The following is a 12,875-nucleotide window of genomic DNA, read 5'->3' as shown; positions in this document are numbered from 1 at the left end:
AAATGTTGATATTTTGTTAAAACAACAATTAAACCGTACCAGAACAGGCGTTTCATCAGCAACACTAGAATCAAAACCAGTTAAAATGCAAAATAAAGAACGAAGAGTTGAAAAGCATTGAGGACCTAAACTATCGGTTATGTTAATTCCTTATGTCGTAGCTATAATCCCCTTGACCTTGACCTACCGAATTAGACTATTTACCGGGTTTGTAATAACATATGAGCAAAACGACAGGTGCCACATGTAGAGCAGGATCTGCTTACCCTTCTGGAGCACCTGAGATCACTCTCAGTTTTTGGTGGGGTTCGTGATGATTAGTCTTTAGTTTTCTATGTTATGTATTATGTTCTATTACTACTTGTCTGTTTGTTTTTTTCTTTTTTAGCCATGGCGTTTGCAGTTTATTTTGGATCTATGAATTTGACTGTCCCTCTGGTATATTTTGTCCCTCATTTATAAAATAAGTTGCCTTCTACAAACCATGCAAACTGAATGTAACTTTCTCAACCACAAAGTGAATTGTCTTTGAAACGTGCATGTTTTTGTCTATCCAGGCTTTTCAAAAAAAAAAAAAAAAAAAATAAAAAAAAAGAGTTGAAAGTTTTTGTGTAGGTCGCCGGTTATTGCATGGTGGGTTCGGCGATTATGTTGCTTAGTTTTATTTTTTATGGTTGTGTTTTGTAGACTAATTGTTTGTGTTCTGGTAGTTTTTTTTTCGTTTTTTTACCCGGCCTGGAGTTTTCAATTTGTTTTCAACTTTTTATACTATCCTTTTTCACTTCCGCCTCTCTCTAAGAGTTGTATCATTGAAATACAAACGTATAATTTTTAGACTATTCTGTTAGCCCTCTGTTTGGTATATATTTTTTCATGCATCGTTTTGACAAATCGTTCCTGACGTATATACATGAGGTTGATACAAAACAATATTTACAAGACACAAGAAACAATACATGCACGTTCTACTGAAATTTGCTAAACCATTAGAAAAGTTGCGACACATTTTTCTGCATTTCTACAAATTAATCTTATTGATGATACTCCAGGTTAAAAATATTTCAAACATTTTACACTCAATTTTAAACTGTATATTTGTAAAACAATAATTTGTTCCGCAATGTTTAAAAGCCATTTAATTTATATCAAATTCGTCTACACCAAAATTTGACTTAAACTCACATATTTCTTGTATATTTAAATTACAAAAAGTATAGTTGCATACTACTCCTCCTTATTTTCATACAAACTTAGAAATAGTTTACTTCTCAATCTATTTTAAGTAACGTACTATATCTGATCTATAAATAGATATTATAACACGTAAACACGGTTGATAACAATAAATAAATCTAGGTGATTTTAGTTTTTTGAAATGTAATCTAATTTCCTTATAGTTCATATCTACTATTGAAAGAAAATACCTATTGAGAAATTTAAAAGCAACGATTTGTCGTCGTGTATTTTACGTGTATTATACATATACTAGATCATTGCTAGTCTCGATCACCCAGACGCATTATTATGCATTAATATAGTTAGATTTGTAAAATTCAAGCCTCTGGGTAACCGAGACTAGGGGTAAATTCAGTAAATAAATATACGTCATCAGGGACCGCCCATTTAGGGGAGAGCTTTCTCTTCTTCTTCTTCTTCTTCCAGGTAAGGAACCGAATTCAAATCTTGAATGTATGAGGTCCCGCGAAAACTAACGCAATGTCGGACAACACAGAAAGTTTTCTCTTGGCTATTTGCAGGATAAAACGTTCTCTATATATATACAATTAAAACTATGTACAGGATGTTACTGTCTAAATTTTAGCAGAGCATGCCTTCAGGGCAGCTCTGAATCCATCAACTGTGTCAGCTGATGTTGCGGATGTTGGCAGTTGGTTCCAGTCTCTAATGGTCCTTGGAAAAAATGATTGTCCGAAGGCGTCTGTTGTGGCCCTTTCTTGGAAGAAGCGGTTTTTACCTCTGGTCCGGCTATCGTTTGGTGTTAGATATTAATGCCTATCTATGTCTATCAGATCATGTTGGATTTTGAATAGCATGCATAGCCTATTTTGTTTCCTGCGGTCTTCGAGGCTTTCCCATTTTAAAGATGTTACCATTTTTGTTACACAGCCAGGTGTGCGGTCTGTGTAGTTGTTGTTAACAAATCTAGCTGCTCTTTTCTGTACCTGCTCGATTGCTTTTATTTTAGCCTGTTTCGTAGGGTCCCATACTGTGCTAGCATACTCAACTGAAGGTCTTACTATTGTTGAATATGCTGCTGCTTTGACCGGTTTAGTGCAATCTTTTAGGTTACGTCGTATGAAGCCTAGTGTTTTGTTTCCTTTTCCCACTATGTTGTCGATGTGTCTGTCTCAGGTTAGATTATTGCTGATAGTAACTCCTAGGTATTTACTAGCTTCAACAGTGTCCAGTGTGTGTCCGTGTAATTTGTAATTAGTTGGTATTACAGGACGGTTCTTGGGTTGTATTCTAATTACAATGCATTTTTTTGCATTGAAGCTCATTTGCCACTTATCTTCCCAATCCTCTAATGATGTGAGATCTTTCTGTAGTAGGTCACTTTCTGCTTGGTTACTGATGGTTTGATAGAGGAGGCTGTCGTCAGCAAAAAGTTTGGTCTCTGATGATGTTGCTGTTTCTGGCATGTCGTTTATGTAGGCCAGGAACAGTAGGGGTCCAAGGACTGTTCCTTGAGGAACACCAGAGAGTACTGGTACTTGTTCAGAGACAGCTCCTTCTAGAATAACGCTTTGCATTCTGTTTTGTAGGAATGATCTTATCCACCTGTTTGCTTTAGGATTTACTCCGTAGTACTCAAGTTTATGTAGTAGGCGATGGTGTGGCACTTTATCAAACGCTTTAGCAAAATCTAGTAGTATGATATCTACCTGGCTGTTACCTTTTAATTTCGATGCAATATCATGAATGGTGATGATGAGTTGGGATTCGCAAGATCGTCGTTTGCGGAATCCATGCTGTGCATTTGTGAGAATTTTGTATTTGTCGAAATGGTCCATTACGCTGCTGTGTACAATGTGTTCTAGGACTTTGCATGTAATGGAGGTAAGTGAAACAGGCCTGTAGTTTGATGCTAAGTGTCTTTCATCCTTTTTGAAGAGTGGGACTACATTTGCATCTTTCCAGTCTTGAGGGACTTCTCCGGTGTTGAGGGATGCTTGGTACAGTTCTGTAAGAATTGGAGCAAGTTGGTCTGCTGCTGTCTTTAGTATACAGGATGGTATAGCATCTGGTCCAGTAGCCTTATGTGGTTTCAGGTTCTTCAATAATTTATGAACTCCTTTTACATTGATTTGTATGTCAGCCATGGTGGTATATGGACTTTTCCCTTTATTTGGGAAGTTGTTCAGGTTCTCTTTTGTAGATACGGACTGGAATTGGTCGTTAAGAATATTAGCTTTGCTTTTGTTGTCGCTTTGGAGGAATCCCATTTTGTTCTTCAATGGTGCTACTCCTGTCCATTCCTGACCTTTGCTTTTAATATAGGACCAGAATTTCTTGGAGTTGTCCTTGTAGTTGGAGCTGACTTCTTCCATGTATTTCTTATTGGCTTGTCGTATTTCCCATTGTACTTCTTGTCGTAGTCTCTTGTATCTGTCTTGGTCTCTTTTCTTTTTGGTTTTCCTAGCTTTCTTGTGAGCTTTTTGTTTTTGGTTGATCTTGCGTCTTATTGCTGTGTTCATCCATGGGTGGGTGTGTCTACCTTGAGTCATTTTTGTTGGTACTCGCTTCTCAATGGTTTTTTGAATTTCTGATTTGAAGCTTTGCCACATGGATTCTACAGTTCTGTTGCAGGTGTTTTTAAAAGATGTCTTGAATGTTTCGAGGTCTTCCTTTATCTTATATATATCTGATTTTTTCCACAGGTATATCTTTCTTTTAACTGGTTTGGGTTTTAAAGGTTTACATGCTATATCAAGTAAGACAATGTCATGGTCGCTGTTTCCTATTGATGGTAATGGTTTACATCTTAGTTTGAATGATGGATGAGAGGTAAGTATTAAATCCAAGGTGTTTTCTTTGCGTGTTGGGAAATCTACGATTTGTTCTAAACCATTATCAGCTACGGTGTCTAAAAAAGCTTGACTGGTTCTTGTGGGTACTGTCTATGTGTGATGGTCTGTTCTTGCCAATTTATATCTGGTAGGTTGAAGTCACCTCCAATCAAGAAGATGTTTTTTTGATGTTTTGATTTGATGGTACTTATTTCCTCTTTAACTGTATTAAGGTAGGTGTCATCTGTTTTATCTGGAGGGCGATAAAATGCACCAATAAGCATTTTCTTTTTCCCTTCTAACGCGATTGTACCAGTTAATAGTTCTATCTCACCGCTTTTTGTTATGTTCCCTAGTTGTAATGTTTGTTTGGCTGCTATCAAAACTCCCCCATGTGGGTCTTTGGGACGATCCCTTCACTCAATATCATATTTAAGGTAATCAGGGAAAATTTCACTTGATTTAATGTTTGGATCTAGCCATGTTTCTGTGCCTATTATTATGTCCGGATCAGTTGACTCTATGATTGCCTCCAGAAGTTTACCCTTTTTTCTTAGACTCTGGAAGTTGATGTTCAGCAGTCTTAGTTGTTTCTTAGGGGTTGGTTTCGTTTTGGCTGGTTTAGGCGATGATGTCATGATCGGTATATCTGTACTGAATGATGTTGTGTTGAAAGATGGTGAGTTAATGCTTGATCCTGATGTTGATGGTATGGATGAATCTGATATACTGTCTAGCATAACACTGAAGTCATATGCTCTTCTGATTGGTAGATAATGTTTGTAATAAATATTTTTTGGCAGATGGATCAAAACTAGAGTTGAAAAAAAATAAAAAATAAATGCTGAATGTACTAATTTTTTTTTACTACAGGTTTGAAAAGTAATGGGGGTCAGTATAGGAATTCAGTGCGAATCTTCATTGTTTGTAAACAAGGCCATGTGAATGCCCAAAAATGCCGCATGACCCTATGTTTTTATTAGTGCAAAAGATAGGGCTACATTTGTACTTTCATGAATGTAATATGAAAGTTTCCAATTTCTAAAGGTAAATCAGGTATAAATTTAATTCCATACATAGATTAGCATTAAAGTCAATGGGAGATTTTTTACTGAATTTACCCCTATAGGAAAATATGCACTCTTTCACTGTACTTGTCCAAGGCCACACAATAATCCACAAACTCATTTCCTGTAAATTTTAATGTAATGGAAGGATTTTGGAACCATTTGAAGTTGTTTTTTACACAAATTTCTATCTTAGCCGCGGCTATTCAGGATGCACTGAGTGTACTGTGAGAGGAAGCATGGGGTATATGTTAAAAATCAGTTTTTGTGTGCAGATTGAAAGAAACAATAGAAATGACACTTTAGAGTTATGATATCAATGAAAGGCACAAATATCCTCCCCATTTACATCACATTTTGCACATATTTCTCCTCATAATATATATAAAATCATATGAAAAAATGGACTACCTCCCTTTGACATAGTGATTTTTTTTAGCTGTGTTCCCCATGTTAAGTTGTAGAACAAGTGGTAAATAAGCACTTTTCTAGTATTTTAACACTCAAATAATCTGACCGCATGAAGATATTCATTTATTTTCACATAACGCATTGCGATTCTTTATTTAAAAACTATACTAGACAACTTTTCATGATTACATGTCCTTCATCTAGGAAACTAGTGTTGAAATGTTTGTAATTGGATTTTTTTGTTAAATAATTGCTTTTAAATATTCTAAATTGTTACTTTAATTTTCCAAATGCAAAGTTTGGTTCTATTTAGACTTATTTATTCATATTTGGCACTTTTTTCTACTTCAGTTTTGGCTGTCTAGTTTTGGCGAAGAATCCATCCTGATGTTGGGGTAACAGGAATTTCTGCAGAGTGATTGTCAATGACATTTTGTGAAATTTACAAGTAATTAAAACACAGATTTAGTATAATGAAACATAATTGTTGTTTTATTTGGTATCAAACTGCTTTAAAAAGCCTTTAAAAAGTCCTTGTGTGCTCTTTTCAGGGTATTTAATCAAAAACTTCCATATAAGGAAAAATTTAACTAAGAGTACACCAAGTCTTTAGTTTCTAGGTGTGCTTGCAATACTGGTCAAAGCAAACACAGAAAACAATTCATATTTATAAAACATAGTATTTTACACCATTCTTTTAAAAACAGTCAATGTGCAACTTTATATACCAAATATACATTGGCCGCAGTATGGGCTGTAGTATAAATTTTGCTCTATCTTTACAAACTCAGCATTTATGAATGTTGTATTGAAACTGGAACTTGAAAATTGGATTCCTTACATGTTTATTACAAAAAAAGTGGGAAAAGAAGTAAAAAAGTCCCTTATAGGGGTAAATTCAGTAAATAAATATACGTCATCAGGGACCGCCCATTTAGGGGAGAGCTTTCTGTATAACACTGAAGTCATATGCTCTTCTGATTGGTAGATAATGTTTGTAATAAATATTTTTTGGCAGATGGATCAAAACTAGAGTTGAAAATAAATAAAAAATAAATGCTGAATGTACTAACTTTTTTTACTACAGGTTTGAAAAGTAATGGGGGTCAGTATAGGAATTCAGTGCGAATCTTCATTGTTTGTAAACAAGGCCATGTGAATGCCCAAAAATGCCGCATGACCCTATGTTTTTATTAGTGCAAAAGATAGGGCTACATTTGTACTTTCATGAATGTAATATGAAAGTTTCCAATTTCTAAAGGTAAATCAGGTATAAATTTAATTCCATACATAGATTAGCATTAAAGTCAATGGGAGATTTTTTACTGAATTTACCCCACTAGATCATTGCTACCGTGGATACCGTTACATGTTTGGACTGACGGATATATCTAAAAATAGAACAAGAAATTGTATATTTATAATGAATATGAACATAAACTAAATCATTAATTGTATGTAAGCAAAGAAATCTTCAAAATGTTTTTGTTTGACTGGTTTATAACTATATTGCAGTATTTCGGTAGGTTTATTTTTAATTTTTATATTGTTATATTTTTATATCATAAGTTATTACATAATTCCTTTAATATAATATCCTATTTGGTCTTTATTGATAAAACTTTTGAACACACATGAGCTCAATTTGAATTTAAAATAAAACATCATAAGACAAATCGTTTAAAACGGTTATGTTGAAACATTCGCTGTATTAATAGAATGGCACACAGTACAATTCAGTACATAAAAAGGGGACTGGTTTTGGGTGATTATTATATGAAAGCACATGCTAACACTTTTCATTTATTTGGCGTTCGTAAATGTATCGCATATTGAATACTATGCATACTGAAAAAAGGAAGGAAAAAGGGGGTATTTACACAACATATACATGATATATTTTTGGTAACTGTTGAGAGGGTGTTAGATTATTTATTGTGTATAGAAAGCTTCGTTTTTGAACCCGTTTACATTTTTCTCGGAGTTCAGTATTTTTGTGATTTTACTTTTTACAATTAAATTATTGCGTGAATTTTGAATAGGATTAATAATTAACAGATTGATGTATGACATTTCAAAATATGATCAATATATTAAGAGTTTTAATGAAGCAAAAACCTATCGCAATTATATAATATGTCTGAATTAACAGCGTTGGTATCATTTTCAATAAATTTTAACTTTGATTTATAGAATATTTACATCGACATACATGTATCATTAACGCAATTAATGAAAACAACAAATTTGAATGTAGCTCTCATTAGGAACGCGGCTTAAAGATGTGCGAGAATTTTTAAATACTTGAGGATTAATAAGACAGAAAGGAATTCAAACAGACTAGCCAACACAAATGTTAGGTCAACATTGTCGCAAAGGCAAATAGAGACTTTACATTGACAAATACATAACAATGTGCTTGTTCGTTAATTAACATTATGATTATCTGTTCTGTCTGTCAAGCTTTAAAAAAAAACAGTACTGTACAGTTGATGTAGAATGAGTGTGCATAAGAAAACTATATAGATGGTATACAACAGTATAACAGTAAACGAAAAATGGCTTTTCAACTAAGTTCGCAAAATACAATATTAATTAAGTTTCCGGTTGTAGGTTTCATGAACAAGAAATGCAAATTGCTCATCATTGGACTAGATAACGCTGGAAAATCAACTCTTCTATCGAAGATAAAAGATGGGCGTCTTGTGCAATATCCACCAACAAATCAACCATGTAAGTTGTTTTTATATACTAGTACACAGTACGGCTTAGGATGTTAAGCCAACATAAAATTGGATATTGTAACGTTCAATAATATGCTACCTGTTAATCGTACACATATTCATATACAACGAGGGTTCAATGTATAAACGATTATAAAACATAATATTCGTTTTGTAGGTTAGTTCCCAATAACTCATTTATTACTTGTCGAGTCTAAGGACGATTCAGGGCAGATACTTTGGTAACCCTGTGTTATGTATAAGTTTTGAAATTTGTTACAAGCACATGCAGGTTGCTTTGAAGTAAACTATATTTTTCTGTCTTAATACATAATCAAACGGTTGTGTAGATAAACAAATAGAAATAAGAAGATGTGGTATGAGTGCCAATGAAAATCAATTTCAAATGTCAGGACAAACATTCTGCAAAACAGTTAAGTTAACATACTAAACATTAATAAAACTAAATACAATTAAAAAAGTTCACAAATATCTAGATCAGCATACAACCCTAAACAATGAGCAAAATACATACCACAAAACACTCTATCAAATGTTCAGATATGACAAATATAGATTAATTTAGACGGTAAAAACTAACGGCCTGATTTGTGTTCGAAACATGTGTGAATGCTGTTGATGTGAGCCAAGGCTTCGTGTTGAAGACCATACTTTGACCTATACTGGTTTACTTTTACAAATTGTGACTTGGATGGAGATTTGTCTCATTGACATTCATACCACATCTTATCGTGTCTATGCTATACAGCAACAAACAAAAACCAGCAATAACAGGCTACTGAATGTAGCATTGCTTTGTTTAGACTATCGAAATCCTCTTGCATTGACAATATAATAAAAATTATATATGTTTTTTAATTTATTTATAAACCAGGGTCAGAGGAGCTCACGATGGGTAAAGTGACTTGTCAAGCGTACGATCTAGGAGGACATGCATCAGGTAATTACAACACAGTAAAACCACTATCATTGTCAAATAAAACCATTGAAAAAAATATTTATATCCACAGGCATCTGAAACTTCAATTGGTTTTATGTATTTAAGGGTTGAAGATTTAAGGAAGAAGAAAAACGATAGAGGTAAACCAGCATATCTGCCAAAATGAATACTCAATTTTAAGATGTATGAAATTCAGATGTCAAATGAAGAAAGCATGTTGAATAAAAAGCGCTTTCTGTTCCTATCGCTTTACTGGGCAATCATTCAATAAAAAATGATTTGTAAGTGTTCAACATTGTGTAGTTGCTTATAATGGTAGTTGTATAAAATTTTGGTATTTATTTTACCAGCACGACGAAAAGTTTGGAGGACATATTTCCCAGCAGTTGATGGTATAGTGTTTATGGTTGATGGTTGTGACATTGAAAGACTACCAGAGGCTAGAGAAGAAATAACTGTAAGTCATGTAATGCTGAAACACGTGTAAAGCCCAGCGTAAAAGTCAGTGAAATGGATAATATAAGCACGTAAAATCCAGTGTTTACAAAGATCTGAAATGCTTACAATAATTAACAATCTAACACTTTAACTTGTCTTTTTCTGAAAAATGTGTATATCTTTTCACATAGCACGGAGGGTCCTAAGAAACTGTTGTTACAGTAGAGGCCAGTAAACATAACGCAGTAAGTCGGGAACCTGTTGTGATTGTCGTTTGTTGATGTGGTTAATAATTGTTTTACGTTTCTCGTTTTTTATATAGATTAGACCGTTAGTTGTTCTGTTGAAATAATTTTCTGGGCCCATTGTTTTTCTTATTATTCAACAACAGTATTGCACACTGTTAACAATTACTCCACTGATACAGCTATCTCAGTGAAGGTCCCTGTTTCATTAGTACCCATTGTAGCTTGAACAACTTCGGTATGAGCAAAGGATTCGTGTTGAAGACCGTACTTTGACCTATACTGTTTTCCTTTTCACACATTATGACTTGTATGGAGAGCTGTCTCTTTGCTTATATACCAAATCTTCTTATTTGTATATAAAGCTCTGTTTGCAAATGTGAAAAATCTCGTACTTCAGAAAAAAAAAGCAGCAAAAAAGGAATTGCATAAGTTCAAGTCGACGTAAGACCAAGTCAACAGATAGCTTTAATTAATAATTGTGGATATTCATTATAAAAAGTGAGTGTATGAACATAGAAAATACACTTTGAATGTCTTATAATATTTTATCAGCGTTTGAATCCCCATAAAAAGATATAATTTTACGCGAAAAAGTCATTTTTTAAGCAAAAAAAAAAAAAAAATAGTTAATTATAATAATCAGGTTAACTTTTTATTCAGGGTATTCTTACAGATGAAATAGTATCCGATGTACCAATCCTTATACTTGGTAACAAAATAGACAGACATGGTTGCTATGGTAAAGAACAACTTATACAAGAGCTTGGAATAAACATGTACTTATCGGAAAACGTAAGTTTGAAAAACTGATATTACAGTAGGCATGATAAAACAGAAAGCCAAGGGGTCATAAAGTTTTGTTTGAACTCTCATTGACGTACCTTAGAATTCTTATTAATATTCGTGGAGTACCAATTTTCGACGATTTGGTTGATGGGCAGGAAAAGCATTAACCTTAATACTCAATTACAGTATATTTTCTTAAACTTTTCTTTTTTCTCATTTATATCCTGTCAAGTAAAACAAATAAATTTGACCTATAATGTTTTTTTTTTGACAAATTGTGACTTGGATGGAGATTTGTCTCATTAGCACTCATGCCACATCTTCTTGAATCTAAGTTCACAAATTCTCCATTTATAGGTAAATACAGAAGATAAATCCAGCACCAGACCATGTACCTTAGTAATGAGTAGTGTTGTACAACAGATTGGATATGTTGATGGCTTTAGATGGATGGTCAAACAGATACAGAAAAATGATCGAACTAACTGACAGAACGCAGACAATAGAGTCTGTTTGAAAAAAAAACTCATTTGTTCAGAATGCATGATCATAAAAATGTATATTTTATCATAAATTATCATCCTTATTTGTATATCAGTATTGTTGATTTACGAAATCGTATCATTTATTTGTTAATTGTTTACATAATTGTATTTATTTTTATCTGTTTTGTTGGTAAGGGTACAACCATTTGATATTCGGGGGGGGGGGGGGGGGGGCAGGTTTTGAAAATAAATAACTCAGTCTTGATAATCACAAAAAGAAATGGTTTGTTCTGTGGTAGTTTGAAAATAAATTACCTGACTTTCAATGTATTGAAAATAAATAACTCAGCAGGTCTAATCGAAAGTATAAGATAGCACCAGATTCTTTATTAATTCATTGCCCCCCCCCCCCAAAAAAAAAAAAATCGGGAAGCACTTCCCATTTTTTTAATAATAAAAGAATAAGTGTTATTTAAATAAATAATACATGAAATGTCTGAAAATTTGAGGTATATTGTCTCAGGAAACCTTACCTCTCTTTTATTTTAACAGGGCCGTAACTACATTGAGGCAAATGCCTCTTGTAGGACATTTCAAAACCAAACGCTTGTATACATATCAAATTGTGTTCACAGCGAGTGTCTTGCAAGAAGCAAGTTCTGTTTCCTTTCAGACTTAGCCCTGATTTTTCGGGAACAATGTTTCTTATTTATTTGTCTTTTGCTCATTGTTTGCCCTTCTGTATTCTGTCAGTGTTGCATTCCTTTTGAAATATAGTAATTTTGTTATGAACTTGATCCTGACTTTAAAAAAAAAACAGCAGCCACAGACTTAACTATGTGAATTCTAATTTTGCTTTATCATGCACATTGGTCTTTTGATGTTGTACCTAGAAACTTAAGTCTTACACTGAATTTATACATTTTGCTTTGAGACCAAAAGACTGTAAAAAAATGACTAAATGAAAACTTGCATTTTCAGATTATGAAAGGGTCTTCGGAACACACAGAAAGCATGATTTTGCATCATTTGTTCTATAGCTTCTTGGGCCTTCAGTGGCTCCAAAACCCTTCAATTTTTTTTATGTATGTATGCAATACATGTATATGCAGTTGGGAATATAAAAGATTCATTTCTGCAGAGCATGATCATCAATTCTGATTAAATGGTACATACTGACTTGACTATACATTATTTATTACAAAACAAATCATTTAAAAATTGTGTGTCTTCGAATATGATAAATATAGTTGTGAAACTGAATAATCAGTCCCTTGCTTTAATGAAAATGAAAAATCTTGCTTCAATAGTGCAGAAAATGAATAATCGGTCCTGTTGGCTTACAAAAATAAATAACCGATCACCCCCCTCCCCCCCGAATATCAAATTGTCGTCCCCTAATAAAAAATAAACATGGTATATATATTTTGTTTTATTATTATAGTTACGTGTAACGTTTGAAGAAGTTGCACACAAATGTTTAGAACGGAAAATGAATCAACTTATTGTTGGTATGGTATTCTATTTAGTTATTCCAAGGATGTCTCTATCAATGACCGGATGCCATTTATGCAAAAGCCTTTTGGTATTCATCACATTTCCCGAACCTTCATTTATTACCCTTTCTTTTCAAAACTTCGTTTTCTGTTCAATTTATGTTTGGAAACCACTGGTACAAACCCCCATTCAAACAAATACAATCTTACAGCTTTCATTTTGGTGGAT

General features: G+C 33.5%; 1 protein-coding gene across 2 annotated transcripts; it reads left to right on the top strand.

The window, feature by feature from the left end:
• The first annotated feature begins 5,844 nt into the window (after window positions 1–5,844).
• On the top strand, window positions 5,845–11,579 carry LOC143048052 (uncharacterized). Of its 2 annotated transcripts, none has more exons than XM_076221488.1 (6): window positions 5,845–5,957; window positions 8,123–8,242; window positions 9,128–9,193; window positions 9,544–9,650; window positions 10,540–10,671; window positions 11,023–11,579. In XM_076221488.1, exons 2-6 carry the CDS (start codon window positions 8,128–8,130, stop codon window positions 11,152–11,154), a joined length of 552 nt encoding a protein of 183 aa, XP_076077603.1. In that variant the 5' UTR covers window positions 5,845–5,957; window positions 8,123–8,127; the 3' UTR covers window positions 11,155–11,579. The 2 variants fall into 2 exon arrangements, with proteins under 2 accessions (XP_076077603.1, XP_076077602.1); XM_076221487.1 differs by lacking the exon at window positions 5,845–5,957 and adding an exon at window positions 6,594–7,031.
• The last annotated feature ends 1,296 nt before the right edge of the window (window positions 11,580–12,875 follow it).

The sequence above is a fragment of the Mytilus galloprovincialis genome, chromosome 10 (genome assembly GCF_965363235.1).
Source record: "Mytilus galloprovincialis chromosome 10, xbMytGall1.hap1.1, whole genome shotgun sequence".
Taxonomy (NCBI): Eukaryota; Metazoa; Mollusca; class Bivalvia; order Mytilida; family Mytilidae; genus Mytilus; species Mytilus galloprovincialis.
The sequence above is the reverse complement of the archived record's forward strand: the minus strand, read 5'-3'. Positions and strand labels throughout refer to the sequence as shown.